This window comes from Aulostomus chinensis, chromosome 20, assembly GCF_037954235.1.
Source record: "Aulostomus chinensis isolate RoL2024-O1b breed Wild chromosome 20, RoL_Achi_v1.0, whole genome shotgun sequence".
NCBI lineage: Eukaryota > Metazoa > Chordata > Actinopteri > Syngnathiformes > Aulostomidae > Aulostomus > Aulostomus chinensis.
In genome coordinates this window covers 24,361,542-24,376,680 of record NC_141339.1, presented here as the reverse complement: position 1 = coordinate 24,376,680, position 15,139 = coordinate 24,361,542, and the positions used below count along the sequence as shown (strand labels likewise).

The following is a 15,139-nucleotide window of genomic DNA, read 5'->3' as shown; positions in this document are numbered from 1 at the left end:
GTATTTACTAAACTGAGACAGAGACACAGGAAGCATTTGAGATAAACAGTCTCAGTTCAATGGCCGTCATGGAGGTTCTGGGGCTTCTCCTGCAGAGCTCCAGCTCTGTGTCCCTGCTGGGGATGCTGCTGCTGCTGGCCATCTACTTCTACTCCTCCTCCGGCCTCAGCTCCAGGGAGGGTGCGAGGGAGCCGCCGGGCCCGAGACCTCTGCCCCTGCTGGGGAACCTGCTGCTGCTGGACCTGAATAGACCCCACGACACGCTGATGACGGTCAGTGCGCAGACGTCAGAGGATGTTTAGGAGCGGAAGTAGGTTCGTGGTTGAAGCTGCTCGGTCGGTTCAAAGGCTGCTGGTCAACACCAGGCTGCTCCTCTGACCAGCAGTCACGAGTTTGGTCGTGGTGGTGTTGTTGCGTCAATATCAACTCTTCTGCTATGCCGGTGCAGGGGTAGGGAACCATGTGCCATGGAGGGCCGTGTGTGTGCAGGTTTTCCTTCCAACCAAACACTTTAACAGGTGATTCCACTGATTAACACTCTTCTGTGGCTGACGGTGTGTTAATCAGTGTCAATCACACAGCCCTCCATGGCACATGGTTCATGTCGGATTACCTCTGAGTATGCACATGTGCTCAGGTAAACAGCACAAAATGGGGAGCGTATTGGCTGGCAGCACCTGCAAAAAGTACTGACCCCACCCACAAAGGATACTTTTTTCCATGACATCACGCCAATTTGAAAATAAAACCCTCATGTTTGGATGTATTTCCTAATCATCTTCCTCCTAAACTGATTAAAGTAAGCAACTTTGATAACATGAACCCTGAACACTTCATACAGGGTTCATTACACATCAACTGGGAGAGATTTCAACTCATTCATCAGCTGAAGATGCATGGGATTTCCTTCATACTGAGTTTGTTGAGATGATTAACAAGCATGCGCCCTGAATATCAATTAAAGTCAAGGCTCCACATCTACCCTGGATTAAAGGAGACTTCATACTCTTATTCAAACAAAGAGACAAGGCCTGGTAAAAATACCGTAAAACAAAGGATTCTGCTGACTGGAGTGCTGACAAAGAGTTAAGGAATAAATGCAAAAGCCATACTTGAAATGCTGAAGCAAATTGTGATAAGAACTGCCTAGCAACTGATTTTAAAAACCCAGAGAAGTTTTGGTAGAGAGTCAATGGTATAACCAATAAATCCAAAAAAAAAGTCCTACAACACAAATTAAAATCAACAATCAAATTGTCAGTGAACCTTTGCTTATGAACCTTTGCTCTTTCTGGTCATTCTCATTCTGCTCCTATCTGGACTCAGACGTGGCAGCTCCTTCTGTTCCAAAAGTATCTCCAACTGATGTTCAGAGAGTTGTTGGCAGTCCAAGCTCTGGATGAAGTGCTGGTCCAGATGGTCTCGACGTCAAGTTCTCTAAACTAGCTTCTCATGTTTTGTCATTTCCACTGGCTGACTTACTAAATTTATCTATCACGACTTGTGAAACACCCTCATCACGGGAAAGTGCGACGGTAACCCCTCGTCATAAAGGAGGTGACATCTCAGACTCCAATAATTATAGACCAATCTCAATAATCAATAGCATAGCAAAAACTAATCTTTAATCTACTACCCTCCTATCTCACTGAATATGACACATTATCTGTACACCAATCAGGCTTTCCACCAAACTGTTCAACCACCACTGCACTCTTCAAATTCACAAATGAGATACTGTCAGCATCTGACAACAACATGCCGACAGGCGCAGTATTCATTGACCTCAGCTTTTGACATGGTTGATCATAATCTTCTTTGAGACAAACTGTAAGCTATTAGATTTTCTATAAACCCTTTGTTATTTTTTAACTCATTTCTTCACCGTAGAAGTCAGTGTGTCTCCTTTCAGGGTTGTCAGTCAGACTACAAGATTATTGATAAAGATGTTCCTCAAGGGTCATCCTTGGGTCCTCTTCTGTTTCGAACTTCAGTCATGATCTTCCTCAAATCTGCTCTGTCAAATTCATGAAAATAAATATTGGCCAACTGAGTTGCCTTCGCAGTGGAGCAGCGGTCCTCACTGTGGCCCCCAGCAAGAAGGTTGTGGGTGGAGCCCCGGCTGCAGCACGGGGTCTTTCTGGGTGAGTCTCCATGTTCTCCCTGTTCCTGCTGGGTTCTCTCTGGTACTCCAGCTTCCTCCACAGTCCAAAGACATCAAGAGGGGACCAGGTTAATCCAGACTCTAAATTGACCGTAGGTGTGGCTGGGAGAGCCAATGGTTGTCTGTCTCTATGTGTTGGCCCTGCCATGGACTGGTGACCTGTCCAGGGGGAAGGCTGCTGGGATAGGCTCCACCCCCACCACCCTCAACAGGAGAAGAGGGGGAACATGGAGGGAGGGATGATGGAGGGATGATGGAGGGAGGGATGGATATTTTGTTGCCACAGAATAACTTGCTCCCATGATGTAAAGGTCGCTGAAATCCTTTCTGAGAAATCAGTGAAAACACCAAAAGATGTCAAGCAAACTGAAAACACCTCCAACTCTTCCCGCTCGCCGTCTAGATCAACCGACCTCATCCAGCCAGACACGCCACCGCCTCCATGGAGGTCATCAGCTTGAGGTCAAATTCATTCCGTTTTATTCTGCTTGGATTCCCAGCTTTCCAAGAAATATGGGTCAGTGTTCACAGTGCATATGGGACCCCATAAAGTGGTGGTTCTGGCCGGGTACAAGACGGTGAAGGAGGCACTCGTCAACTACGCTGAAGAGTTCGGAGAACGAGAACCACTTACAGTCGTGAAGGAATCCAAACTAGAACATGGTAAGAAATGAATGAAGCCGCTCTTAAACTGAAACCCTGACGTTTAAAGATGCTGTTATTTTCCAGGCATTGTTTGGACAAACGGAGACGTGTGGAAGGAGATGCGGCGCTTCGCCCTGACCAACCTCAGAGACTTCGGGATGGGCAAGAAGGTTTGTGAGGACAAGATCATCGAGGAAGCTCAGTGCCTCGTCCAAGTCTTTAAGGGATTCAAAGGTAACATCCTTCTTAGTTTTAGCTTTAAAGAAACATTTGTCAGCTTGATGACCGTCAGGGTACATGTCCAGTTTTTTTCTGGCTGAAAAATGACGGCAGGTTTCTGGAGGGCACCACAGATGAGGCGTGTGTGTCTGACACGTCCGCTTGACACATGAAAACAGTGGTGACCTTCAAAGTTGATGTGCTCCCACAGACCCTCTGATGATCGTCTCCCTACGCCACCCTTAGCTCAGGGTAAACAGATCCGGCAAGAACAAGCTTCCTCTCCATCCTGTTGGTTACCATGGTGACAAATACATAATTGGTTGTCTGAAAAACTTCAGTGGACATGTTTTCATTATGTTCTGCTATATGTCAAACACTCGCATGTTTACAGGCAGATTTTTCAATGTGTTAGCATAATGCTACCATGTAGCGTCTAACGAGCATTCTCACTCACATCTGACTTCCTGAAATACATTCAAAGTCTGTTTAACCCTCAAACGGGTTATAATGAAGTGCACCAACAGTAGAAAAACTCTTACCATCATGAGCTTTTTCATGGATGCACATTTGGAGAAATTATAACTGTAAAATGCTAACAGCTAATGAGTACTTTAACTTACCAGCAGAGGGACAACGGATAAAAACTAGCATTCTTGCTAATTCTGGTGCATTGTGTTGTGTGTGTGTGTGTAAAATCAGATTATTGCAAACATAGCAGCTCATAGTTGCCATGACAACCCACTCACTCTCCTTCTCTTCCTCTTGCTACAGGAGAATCGTTTGACACAAACCAGATTACAAACTACGCCGTCTCTAACATCATCTGCTCCATGGTGTTTGGCAGAAGGTTTGAATATGACGACCCCGTGTTTACCGCCATGGTGTATCGGACAACCAGAGCCATTGAACTGCTGGGCACTCCAGCGATGCAGGTTCCCAACTGCCAGACTTTTATATGATGTCGTTTCAAAGTGTCAAAGTTTTCCGGTCTCATTATCTTGTTACATTTTCTTCAACAGTTTTACAACATGTTCCCGATGATCGGCAAGTGGCTCTGTCCTGCCAGAGAGGAGCAGAAGAATCTGGGAATTGAAAACAGGAAACAGCAGGGCGAGCTGATTAAACGCTTGAAAGAGACGCTGAACCCGGAGGTTTGCCGAGGCATCATCGATGCCTTCCTGCTCCGCCAGCAGCAGCAGGAGGTCAGTTGACGGTGATCAGGGTGGTGTCAAGGTGAACGTGAACATTCTTCCTTGTGGGAGAACTCTGCTCTCACCTCTCAGCTCCTCTGCACACACCTGCCTCGACACCACTGGTTTAAACTTCAGGTTCCAAACAGGAAGCACATTTGAACACGAGTATCCGTCAAGCTGGAATGACAGCTTGTGTTTCTGCAGGAGTCTGGGACCAATGGTCACTTCAACAACGCCAACCTGCTACTGACAGTAGCTAATCTGTTCGCCGCTGGCACAGAAACGACGTCAACCACCCTCAGATGGGCTCTGCTGCTGATGGCCAAGTATCCAGAGATCCAGGGTAAGAAGGTGCAGAAGCTCCTGGAGCTGCAGGCTGAGAGACAAACCTCAGTCACTAATTTACTTCCTGTCACCTGCAGACCAGGTCCACGAGGAGCTGAGCAGGGTGGTAGGGAACCGTCAGGTGCAGGTGGAGGACAGGAAGGACCTGCCGTTCACCGACGCCGTCATCCATGAGACCCAGAGACTGGCCAACATCGTCCCCATGTCACTTCCTCACAGGACCAGCCAAGATGTCACCTTCCAGGGTCACTTCATCAAGAAGGTCAGGCTGAGGAATAGTCCACTAAACATGATGACAATAAGTCCCCACAATCAGCCGATTCTTCAAAAACACGAGTATGTTTAAGGAAACCAGGCTAACATTTCACCCTCATATCAGGATTGTTTCTAGTTAGAAAACGATTGACGATCAATTGAGCCGAAGGGAGCACCAAAGCACCCGAATCAAACTGAGAAGAGCAAACCAGGTTGGTTTGTCTTTGTCTCCAGGGGACGACCGTGTATCCTCTCCTGACGTCTGTCCTGTATGATGACAGCGAGTGGGAGAAGCCACACTCCTTCCACCCCGCCCACTTCCTGGACAAAGATGGGAAGTTTATCAAGCGAGATGCCTTCATGGCTTTCTCTGCAGGTCAGTGAGGTCTTAGATCAGTCACTATCTGCTTACAGTCACATGACCTGCAGCGTCCCGCAGGTCGCCGTGTTTGTCTGGGAGAAGGTCTGGCCAGGATGGAGCTCTTCATCTTCTTCACCACGCTCCTGCAGCACTTCCGCTTCACTCCTCCACTTGGAGTTTCAAGGGACGACCTGGACCTGACCCCACGGGTGGGCTCCACCCTCTGCCCCTCACCTCACCAACTTTGTGCTGTCGCCTCAATGTGAGGAGGAGAGGCGGGGCCTGTACTAGAACATACGCACTTTAATAACCTGAAACAGAATTTTTGTAATTTACACAATTATCCTCATGCAGGATGTGACATTTCTGGTTGAATCCTTTCATGAAACTTGGAGCTATGCTAATACTTCCCTCCCACGAGTATCGACTGTGCTAAGCTAACTAGCCTGGGTCTCCGCTCCCTGGAGAAGCGTCTGTCTTCCTGTCTGTCTCTGGGGACGTCGGACAGGAAGAGGCTGTCTCTAAAAGTTTGCATGTTCCTAAAACACAAAAAAGTTGTAGTTCAGTAAAAGTTCCTGTTTTTCATTAAATCTCCACTGAAATTTATACTTTGAAAGAATAAATAAAATACACACGTCTGATTGTTGATTATCTCTCTCTCCATTATTAATTAGTTTATACAAAAACAATCCAAGTGTCCGGTACTCACAAGTAGGAAAGAGTAGTTATCAGCAGACCATCGAGGCAGACATCTTAACTTCTTAACCTCAAGTCACATGATCTCGAGCAGTTAGGGTTAGTTACACGAGAGCAAAATACAAAGTCTGTTCATGAAAACAACAGCGTGATGAAGATAGGCTTGTTCCACGGAGGTCACATGACTTCCTGACAGCAGTGGAGATGGAGGTTTCATTTTCCCTCCCGCCTCACCTCTCTGGGGCTCCAGAATGGGGACAAGCACGCCACTTCTTGAAGTGTAAGACGGAGTCACCAGGCAGGAAAACCAGAGTAAAGATAGAAGCTGGTGGAGGAGGGCGAATGCCGGGAGTGGATTCCATATTTTGGGTTGCAGCCCAGTTTTCCTGCCAAAAACAACGTTTCTAGTGCCTCCAGCCTGCAACTTCCTGTGCCACTGACAGCCAGGGACTTATTTTGAGCGCTGGCATCAGGAAGCCCTCCTCTGCTAACATTTCCTTTCTCAATGTGTCTCACGTCAGAGATCAGCTGGAACAACACGCAGGTAAGAACTCCTGGTGTCTGGTGACGATTGGAGCCACCCCCGCTTCAGGAAGTGCCCTCTTAGATACAGCGCCTTGGGCACTCTGGAAGGCGCTGTATTGTTACCAGGTACTATTATCATCAGGGTTTGTTCACTGCCCAATCAAAGAGCAAGAAACAGGAAGTGAGAGAAAAAAGTTGAAAAAAAAAACTGAAAAGGGGAAGAGACATTAAATTGATTTCATTAAAGCAAAAGGTTTTCAAACGACTGAGATGAGTCTTTATTAGGAGGAACACTTGAAGTTCTCATGAGGAAATCATTTAGCTGGAGCTTTTATCAAAGACCTATAAAACCCTGACAGACTGAGTGGACGGACGCCGGTAAGAACCGCAACCTGAATGACCTCATGCATTTCGAGGACATCTGATAACCAGAACGTCCTGAGGACACATTTGAGATTTGACTGAGGACAGGAAGAGCATCAACAAAGCAGAACCTGAAACCGTCTCTTCTCCATTTCACAAGACCAGTCAGCGGAAGCTATGAGTTAATGAGTGTGAGTCATACGTACAATGACAGGCGCACACACACACACACACACACACACACACACACACACACACCAGCTAGCAGAGGATGCTGATTAACAATGACTAACTCAAGATTTTATAATTCTTTAAAGAAAATGTTTTAACCTCAAGTTCCCTACGTTAACATCAAATATTAACCATGACCAGACGTTCTGAAGCAACACCTGAGGAGGTGAGCTCCTCCAGGTCCTGTGGCCCCTCCCTCCACCCTCATGCTGCTGAGCTCATATTTCCAGACATGGAATCTACTGATCCAGATCACCTCCAAAGGTTGATCCCCTGCTCTTTGTTCACGGATATTCAAAAAGTCATCAAAATTTGACTGCAAAGTTTTCACTTACCGTGCTACCACGGCTGTGACATCATCAGAGGCAGAGCTGGATCTGTTCAGAAATCTGGCGATTGTTCTGATGAATTCTATCAACCAAGAACTGGCCAAGATTTTTTGAGTTAATGGTCCTGAACTTTGGTTTTCTTACTCTTGTCTGCCCGGGTCAACGTTCAGCCTAAAGGCACTCGTGACCTTTGAACTGAATTATGTGGCTTTAGGGTTAGGATTCAGGCTGGAATCTTTCGAGAGATGGCGAAGAAAGAGAGAATGAGGTCTCTGTTATAGCCCAGGAATAATTTCTGATGAGTTACTGGAGACCACAGCAGTGCTTCGGATACATGACACACAGTTACCAAAAGATACAAATTCCCTTAAAACAAACGCAGTCACAAATGTTGTCTGCCTGGAATCAACAGAAAAATACGCTCCCTCTGGTGGTGTGGTGGACATAAAACAGCCCTGCTGACGATGGAAAAATCCCAACCTGGCGTTGCCATTGCTGGCATCATAAGAACGTTAGGGAGCAGCAGCATGAATCCAGCAGGAGCACATGACCGTCACGGATGAGCTCATCTCTGGACAGTTTGATCACTTGCCCACACTGCGGTAGAGACTGCTGAGGTCATCAGACTTCATGACCAAAGAATACGTCACCTCCTCCTCTTCTTCTTTGACCTGAACACAACAAACATCAAGGTTTCCAGCCTCCACTTCCTAAAATACAACCTTCCAACTTCCTCTAAGGCGCTACTTTGCTTCCTGTCAGTGTGTTTTTGTTCAACTGTTCGACGATGTGGAAATTCAAACCTACACACAGTTTCTGTTCCTAAGGTCTTAGGACACCGACCACTGTTGGCTGCTTGCTAATGAGCATTTGTACGTTTCCAGAACAATCGTGAAGCGGTTACACTCGCCAATAGCGTGGAAGGTGACGCCCGCCAAGCCCTGCATGGCAGAGCGGTTGTGTGAGCTTCCTGTCAAATGTTACATTCACATTCTGATATTGGAGCGAGTCGGAGAAGTTGTGACACGCAACACGATGTCGCCTCCTCCAGGAGACTCCAGACATTCCTATGTGGAGACGAGACGCTGTCCATCATTTTACAGCTACAAAAGTGCATCGTTTAAGAAGGAGGCAGGTACTTTATCGTGCAGTATTTTGTTACTCCACTCATTAAAAACCCTGTAAAAGTCTGGGTGTTTGAAAACAGCTCTAAAAAAATCGTTGACTATTTGAATATAACAGAGAGATAAATTCAGGATTGAAACGGGGAACTTGTCAAGTGTGACCTTTAATGCCTCAACCTCCTACCCGGGACGAACTGACGTCCAGGCTAAAGTCGGTGAGAACAGAATCCTGACTGAACATTGAAGGAGACTTCATCAACATGGATTCACTCACGGTTTTCTTGGGGGGGGTCTTTTCCTTATCATGGTAAACTGTGGCGTAGGTCAGGTTCTCGTCTGGTTCACCCTGAGAACAAACACACAGCAACAACCTAAAGAGCCTTTGTCAGAAGTTGGTTCTGCCTCTCCTGGGTTCTGCCTCGGTTGTGTCTGCCGAGGAGCGCCGGCATCAGGTGCTCTCACACGTATGCAGAGGTAATGTCAAAATTTGGGTTCTCAAACTTCTCACAATATAAAACTGTTTGGCAGCAGCACAAGAAACCACTTATTGACAACCACAAAAAGACGATCAGGCCCAGTAGGAAGCGACTTCACTTGTCCAGTTCTCACAGGCCCAGGGCCCAGGACTGCAGCTGGATGACGCAGGTTATTCTACGGTCAAAAACCAAGGCAAAACTCTTCAGCTCCTATTACATTCTACACATGGGACCTTCCAAATGTTTGCTATGGCGAAACACAGAGGAACTAAGACTGAGCCGTGAGCGTTCATCTGTCATTCCTCCATCAAGGTTTTCTGCCGAGGGTTCATAGCTGACATCAGCCGCATGCTAACATGCTAACAGAGCTTAAAATGACGTCTACTCACCTTTTTCTGTGACATAAGTGTTTCACCATCATAGCTAATGCTGGCGTAGGTCACGTGACTCTCTTGCTCGTCCTGAGAGCAAAACACACAGAGGTCTGAGGCTCAGTAAAAAAAGAAGGTGTTTGTCAAGCGGAAGACATTTGATCTTACTCACAGGGGTCTTGACTGTGTCTGGACAATCTGCAAACAGAGGGAAACCTTTCATTAGTCTTTAAATGACATGATTCTGTACCTTCAGCTACACATTACATGTTCTCCTTTATAGTCGCTGCAGGAAACGCCAGTACCAACATTCATGAGGAAGTTTCTTCTTTTGGATGATTCCTTGGTGATTCCAGAATTCAGAAAAAAACAGCCTCATATTTGTTACTGGGGGCGACGACTGGATGAAGAATAACAACCGCAAAACTGAGGGGGGACCCCCTCGTCCTCATTTCACCTCCTCCCTGACATGACCACTTCCTGTTGGACTACAAACACACCTCATCCTTGACATGACCACTTCCTGTTGGACTACAAACACGCCTCATCACTGACATGACCACTTCCTGTTGGACTACAAACACACCTCCTCCCTGACACGACCACTTCCTGGTGGACTACAAACACACCTCCTCCCTGACATGACCACTTCCTGTAGGACTACAAACACACCTCCTCCCTGACATGACCACTTCCTGTTGGACTACAAACACACCTCCTCCCAACCCACAAAAAAACCCAAATATAAGACAAAGGAAATTAAAAATCAGCTCAAGAACTCTTGTGCTGACTGAACATTCAGGTTTTTGAACTTTGGTCCTGAGCTCATCTTTTTTTAATCTTTTTGTAACAGTAGCAGCACTTTGAAAGTTAACATTTAACTCATATACTTTGTGTCAAATTGATACATTAATCAATTTTTTTACCCTTCATCTTGAACTTCCTATACTTGATGAGCGCGAGGATGGTCACGACGACCAGCACCAGCAGCGCCCCGACCACTGCCCCGATGATGACGTAGGGCGTATCAGGAGGACGATCTGGGTTCAGAGGAAGCTGATTAGCTAACAACATGACACTCGTTACAAAGTCTGAAGCCACTGGTTTGAAAGGCTCCGAAACACTAAACAAGAACAAGAACAAGAACAAGAACAACAAAAACAAGATCAAGAACAACAGCAACAACAAGAACAAGAACAAGAACAAGAACAACAAAAACAAGAACAACAGCAACAACAAAAACAAGATCAAGAACAACAGCAACAACAAGAACAAGAACAAGAACAAGAACAACAAAAACAAGATCAAGAACAACAGCAACAACAAGAACAAGAACAAGAACAACAAAAACAAGAACAGCAACAACAAAAACAAGAAGAAGAAGAAGAACAACAACTGCTACAACAAGAACAAGAACAACAAGAAGAACGAGAACAACTGCTACAAGAAGAACAAGAACAACAAGAAGAACAAGAACAACAACTGCTACAACAAGAACAAGAACAACAAGAAGAACGAGAACAACTGCTACAACAAGAACAAGAACAACAAGAAGAACAAGAACAACAACTGCTACAACAAGAAGAAGAACAACAAAAACAAGAACAGCAACAACAAAAACAAGAAGAAGAACAAGAAGAACAAGAACAAGAACAACCCAAACCAGCATTGAAGAGCCTCTCTGCTCTGTTTCTGATTAATCACTGTTTAATCAAGTGTGAACTTGGGTTAGTAGTCAGTAGTAACCACTAAGCACTAGTTAGTAATGAACTGTTCAGGATTGGTGACCACTAGTTAGCTCAGCTGACCTGGCTCAGAGATCCGGTCCGTGAACTCAAGCGTGTAGCTGGCCTGTACCTTCACACCGCCGTCCTCGGCGTACTGGCAAGTGTACTTCCTGTCCTGGTCTCTCTGATGCCTCACAGTTAGATAAGAGACACAGTTATGCTGTGTGACATCATCAGTCAGGGTGGAGCCTTCCTTCACCCAGCGGATGCTGTTCTGTTCGCAGGGACGGAGCTCGGGGTATCTGCTCAGAGAACACGCCAACGTGATGTTGTGGTCTCTCTTCAGAACAGCGTCTGGAGGAGACGGGGAGACTGAGAGAAGAAGCCTGTAGTCAGTCGATGATCATCCTGTCGTCCCCGCAGGAATGAGCAGACACACCAGCTGAAAACAATCGCACACGAGTGAGTGTGGAGACACCTTCTCATTCCATGGTTTTTCTTTATTTTTGCTACTTCCTCCATTGTAGATCCACACTGAAGACATCAAATATATGAAGCCAAATAAATAGAATCATGGAGCAAAGAAAAAACTGTTAAATAACGAAACGTGTTTTAGATTCCAGCTCCTCAAAGTCGCCTCCCTTTGCTTCGCTGCAGCGCTGCAAACCCTCGTCCTTCTCTCGGGAGCTTCATGATGTCATCACCTCAAATGGTTTCACTTCTCAAGTTCGCCTCGTCAGGGTTCATTTGAGGAAGACCAAGAGTCTCTGCTGCTGAGGATGAGTTCATCCCAGTCCCCAGCCTCAGAGTTCTGGTCGCAAGCACGTCTCTGCACCAACGGTTCAGAGGAGACGGCGCCAATCAGGCCTTGATGGTCCAACAGCTGCTAGGAAACCACCACCAAGGAGAAGCAACCAGCAGAGGAGGTTTGTTTGGACCAGAACCACAAGGAGTGGACATGAGACCAGACGACATCTGGGTTCATGGTTCCCACCATGAATCATGGAGGAGGAGGTGTGATGGGTGGGGGTTGGGGGGGGGGCTTTACTGAACCAACATGGCTGCCACAGCGTCCTGCAGCAACACGCCATCCCATCCCGTCTGCGTTTAGTTGGACCCTCATGATGTTTCAGCAGGACGACGACCCAAACACACCTCCAGGCTGTGTGAGGGCTACTTGACCAAGAGGGAGAGTGATGGAGGGCGGCCCAGGTGACCTGGCCTCCAGTCACCTGACCTGAACCCAGTCCAGATGTTTGGGATGAGATGGAGGGCAGAGTGAAGGCCAAAGGACCAACAAGTGCTCAGCACCTCGGGAACTCCTTCAAGACTGTTGGAGAACCGTTTCAGGTGATGACCTCATGAAGCTCAAGAAGAGAACGCCAAGAGTGAGCAGAGCAGGAGTCAGAGGGAGGCTGTTTAGAAGAACCTAGAACATAGAACCTGCTGGAGTTCTTTCATGAAAATAAAAAACAACCATGGAATGAGACGGTGAGTCTGGTAGTGTGTCAGTGACAGCTGCCGTCGTGTTGCTGTTGGAATTATGATCACGTAAAAGGAGGGAGTCACATGGTGCCAACAGAGTACTATAAACATCTGTATACAGAGGTGGAGGGAGCGGTGGCTGGATTGATAGATGGCAGCTACAGCACAGCAGACTCACGTCGGGACCCTGCTGAGTCAAAGAGAGATGTTTCGCTGCTGTTTCTATGGGAACCGATCTGGCTGCTGCCAGGGAGACGTACGGTGCCGCGGCCACCTGCTGCCAGCTGATGAATTTGCCTCAGTGTTTTGATGGTTGTCCAATTTGTGTCAAAAAAGGAGGTCAAACCTTGACCAAGCGTTTTTCTGACCAAAACTAACCAGAAGGTCATTTTTCCTATCAGATGGTCTGAACAAATGACCTCTAGCTGCGTGGGTTTGAGGAGAAGATGGCGAAAACAGGAAGAAGTCCTTCCACGGCGCTGCAACACTCGATTTCAGAAGGTCGGAGGACTCACCTGTCATGACGGACAGATACACAGTGATGTCATGTTGCCCGTCCGGTCGACAGGTGTAGCGTCCAGCATCCTGAGCTGTGACGTTGGTGATGGTCAGGGAGCAGTGAGGGTCCACATGCAGCCGGTCAGCTCTGTCCTCTACTTTTCCGTTCTTAAACACAGTTTCAGTCTTCAATCTGTCTCTGTTGTACAGCCACTGTAGCAGGTAGCATGGAGGGTGAGAGGGAGGCACCTGAGAACAGGGAAGCCTGACACCATGTCCATGTGGGGAGTAGAGGTAGGACTGTCCAATGATGCCTGCAGCAGAGCAAAGAAACAAATGACCACAGGACCCACGTTTAAAAACCCCTGCAAGGTGATGACATCACACAGAACCGATTTTATTTTCCTTTCCTGGTTTTTCGATTAGCGATCATTCATTCACACCTGAAAGCTCAGTGGAGTCGCAAGTCCTCTGTGGAACACACCTGGTTTACTGAGAGGAAAAAGTCAGACATTGGAAGCAGGTTCGTTGAGTCACGGCTCCTTCTGGACCTCTGAGTTCTACTGGTGGACACCAGCTTTTTGACTCTTTGGAGGGACTCACTTGTGTGGTCTGGTTCTCCGTCCCAGTGCCTCTTGTCCAATCAGAGCCTTCCCTGCCTTTGTGTCCACCACCCGTTTCTTGTCGCATGTTTAGTTTGCGTTGTATTTTAGTTTGAGTTTCTCTCTCGGTTCTTCCCGGAGCTTCTCTGCCTTCATGTGAGCGTTTTATAAGGCAACAAATCAACTTGTTTGCCATCCTGACACCTTCCAATTCTCTGGAAGTCTGACTCCAGACAACAAGAAGAGAAAAACACAAAACTGGGAATCGCTCACAATCAACTGAATCCTAGTTTCTATCGTAGTTTCTCACATAAACCTGTGTGTGTGTGTGTGTGTGTGTGTGTGTGTGTGTGTGTGAGAGAAAGAGAGAGAGAGAGAGAGAGAGAGAGAGAGAGAGACCGGAAAGCTTCTGAAAGCTCAAGCAAACAGTGGCAGTTTCCTCATTTTTCACAGAAAAAAATCATTAACCAGCAAAGAGATGTCACCTTTAGACACATGAACACCCTTTACCTTGAAACTGCAGCACAAAAAGAAGCAGGAACTCCAGCAGAGACATTCCGTGTCCCCTCCCGAGCTCCTGAGAGACTTCTGTGTTTCACATTTGTCGGAGACAGTCCTTACTCACGAGTAAAAAAGACCGAAACATCCTTCCGCCCGAGAAATGAAGCGTTGCATCACCTCCGTTTTTTCTGCTTTTCACTTCACAGCAATGAGGAGTAAATCGTCCTCCAGAGGCTGCAGGCACGGGAGCACTTCTGCTTTCTCAGCCTCTTTTAGAAAACAAGCCAAATTATGTAAATGACGTGTGTGATGGTCCACATGCAGCTGTCAGCTCAGTCTGGATAGAGATAGAAGAGGTTATGACGTGTCCCCATGCAGGAGCCTCGTCTGTCTCTCGTTGAACGGAGCAACAACAACAACAGTGGTCAGGTTGCCGTGTACAAGGGTTTGATGTCAGGAAACCTGAGGTCGCCTTCCACTGCCTGAAAGAGGGAAAGTAACAGGCACCAAAAAGAAGAAGGAACGATTCATTGGCAGGTGTAACCGTGAGAAGCTGGACTGAAGTGAGCGTGAAAGCGTGAGTCCTGTCCTCGGTGTGGAGTCCCTGATACACACTCACAAAGACTCCACCCAGCAGTGGAGATCTGACACATCAGAGTCACGTGTCTACTCAGTGTTTAGAGGTTCTCACCTCACCACACGAAGCCGAGGCTCAAGGTCCAAACAGAACCTTTGTGACGGGTCGGTGAGCGCGTCCAGCGTCACCAATTGATGCTGGGTGTCTCTGCCGTGCGTGATGTCAGAACCAGCTCAGGGCGGCGCCAGGCCGCGCACGAGGGAACCTCCTCCTAAAACCACAAGTGTGTGGACCACTGAGCAGGAGTCGATGGGACGCTGTTAGCTGTCAGTCTCCTACAGCTTCACGCTAGGTGTACGTGGCTGGCTCTTCCTGCTTCCTGGAATCTCTTGTTAGGAGAAGTATCACTTTAAAAGCCAGAAGAAACCCCAACAGTAAAACGTAGCTTT

At 47.1% G+C, this 15,139-nt stretch overlaps 3 protein-coding genes across 7 annotated transcripts; 2 read left to right on the top strand and 1 right to left on the bottom strand.

The window, feature by feature from the left end:
* The first annotated feature begins 24 nt into the window (after positions 1–24).
* On the top strand, positions 25–5,815 carry LOC147243404 (cytochrome P450 2K1-like). The gene is made up of 9 exons (XM_086189398.1): positions 25–272; positions 2,665–2,827; positions 2,894–3,043; positions 3,803–3,963; positions 4,051–4,233; positions 4,429–4,567; positions 4,647–4,831; positions 5,059–5,200; positions 5,264–5,815. The coding sequence occupies exons 1-9, from the start codon at positions 60–62 to the stop codon at positions 5,449–5,451; spliced, it is 1,524 nt and encodes a 507-aa protein (XP_086045524.1). The 5' UTR covers positions 25–59; the 3' UTR covers positions 5,452–5,815.
* On the bottom strand, positions 1,644–15,072 carry LOC147243402 (uncharacterized). 5 transcript variants are annotated; one of them, XM_086189406.1, is made up of 10 exons: positions 14,123–15,072; positions 13,028–13,324; positions 11,109–11,399; positions 10,227–10,340; positions 9,473–9,498; positions 9,319–9,390; positions 8,728–8,799; positions 5,237–8,000; positions 2,578–5,145; positions 1,644–2,491 (listed from the first exon to the last, which is right to left on the bottom strand). In XM_086189406.1, exons 1-8 carry the CDS (start codon positions 14,166–14,168, stop codon positions 7,914–7,916), a joined length of 1,005 nt encoding a protein of 334 aa, XP_086045532.1. In that variant the 5' UTR covers positions 14,169–15,072; the 3' UTR covers positions 1,644–2,491; positions 2,578–5,145; positions 5,237–7,913. The 5 variants fall into 5 exon arrangements, with proteins under 5 accessions (XP_086045532.1, XP_086045530.1, XP_086045531.1 ...); XM_086189404.1 differs by having other exon boundaries at positions 1,644–3,317; positions 3,778–5,145; XM_086189405.1 differs by having other exon boundaries at positions 1,644–4,113; positions 4,308–5,145.
* Positions 10,214–11,735, top strand: LOC147243403 (uncharacterized). The gene is made up of 2 exons (XM_086189417.1): positions 10,214–11,489; positions 11,685–11,735. The coding sequence occupies exon 1, from the start codon at positions 10,373–10,375 to the stop codon at positions 10,970–10,972; it is 600 nt and encodes a 199-aa protein (XP_086045543.1). The 5' UTR covers positions 10,214–10,372; the 3' UTR covers positions 10,973–11,489; positions 11,685–11,735.
* Positions 15,073–15,139: the final 67 nt, after the last annotated feature.

Coding starts and splice junctions, on each gene's coding strand:
- LOC147243404 (XM_086189398.1), top strand. CDS start 60: ATGGCCGTCATGGAGGTTCTGGGGCTTCTCCTGCAGAGCTCCAGCTCT. Junction 2,828..2,893: donor GGAATCCAAACTAGAACATG/GTAAGAAATGAA, acceptor GTTATTTTCCAG/GCATTGTTTGGACAAACGGA. Junction 5,201..5,263: donor CTTCATGGCTTTCTCTGCAG/GTCAGTGAGGTC, acceptor AGCGTCCCGCAG/GTCGCCGTGTTTGTCTGGGA.
- LOC147243402 (XM_086189402.1), bottom strand. CDS start 14,168: ATGTCTCTGCTGGAGTTCCTGCTTCTTTTTGTGCTGCAGTTTCAAG. Junction 10,341..11,108: donor GGACCGGATCTCTGAGCCAG/GTCAGCTGAGCT, acceptor CTCTGAACCCAG/ATCGTCCTCCTGATACGCCC. Junction 9,391..9,472: donor CAGACACAGTCAAGACCCCT/GTGAGTAAGATC, acceptor TTTTGCTCTCAG/GACGAGCAAGAGAGTCACGT.
- LOC147243403 (XM_086189417.1), top strand. CDS start 10,373: ATGACACTCGTTACAAAGTCTGAAGCCACTGGTTTGAAAGGCTCCGAA.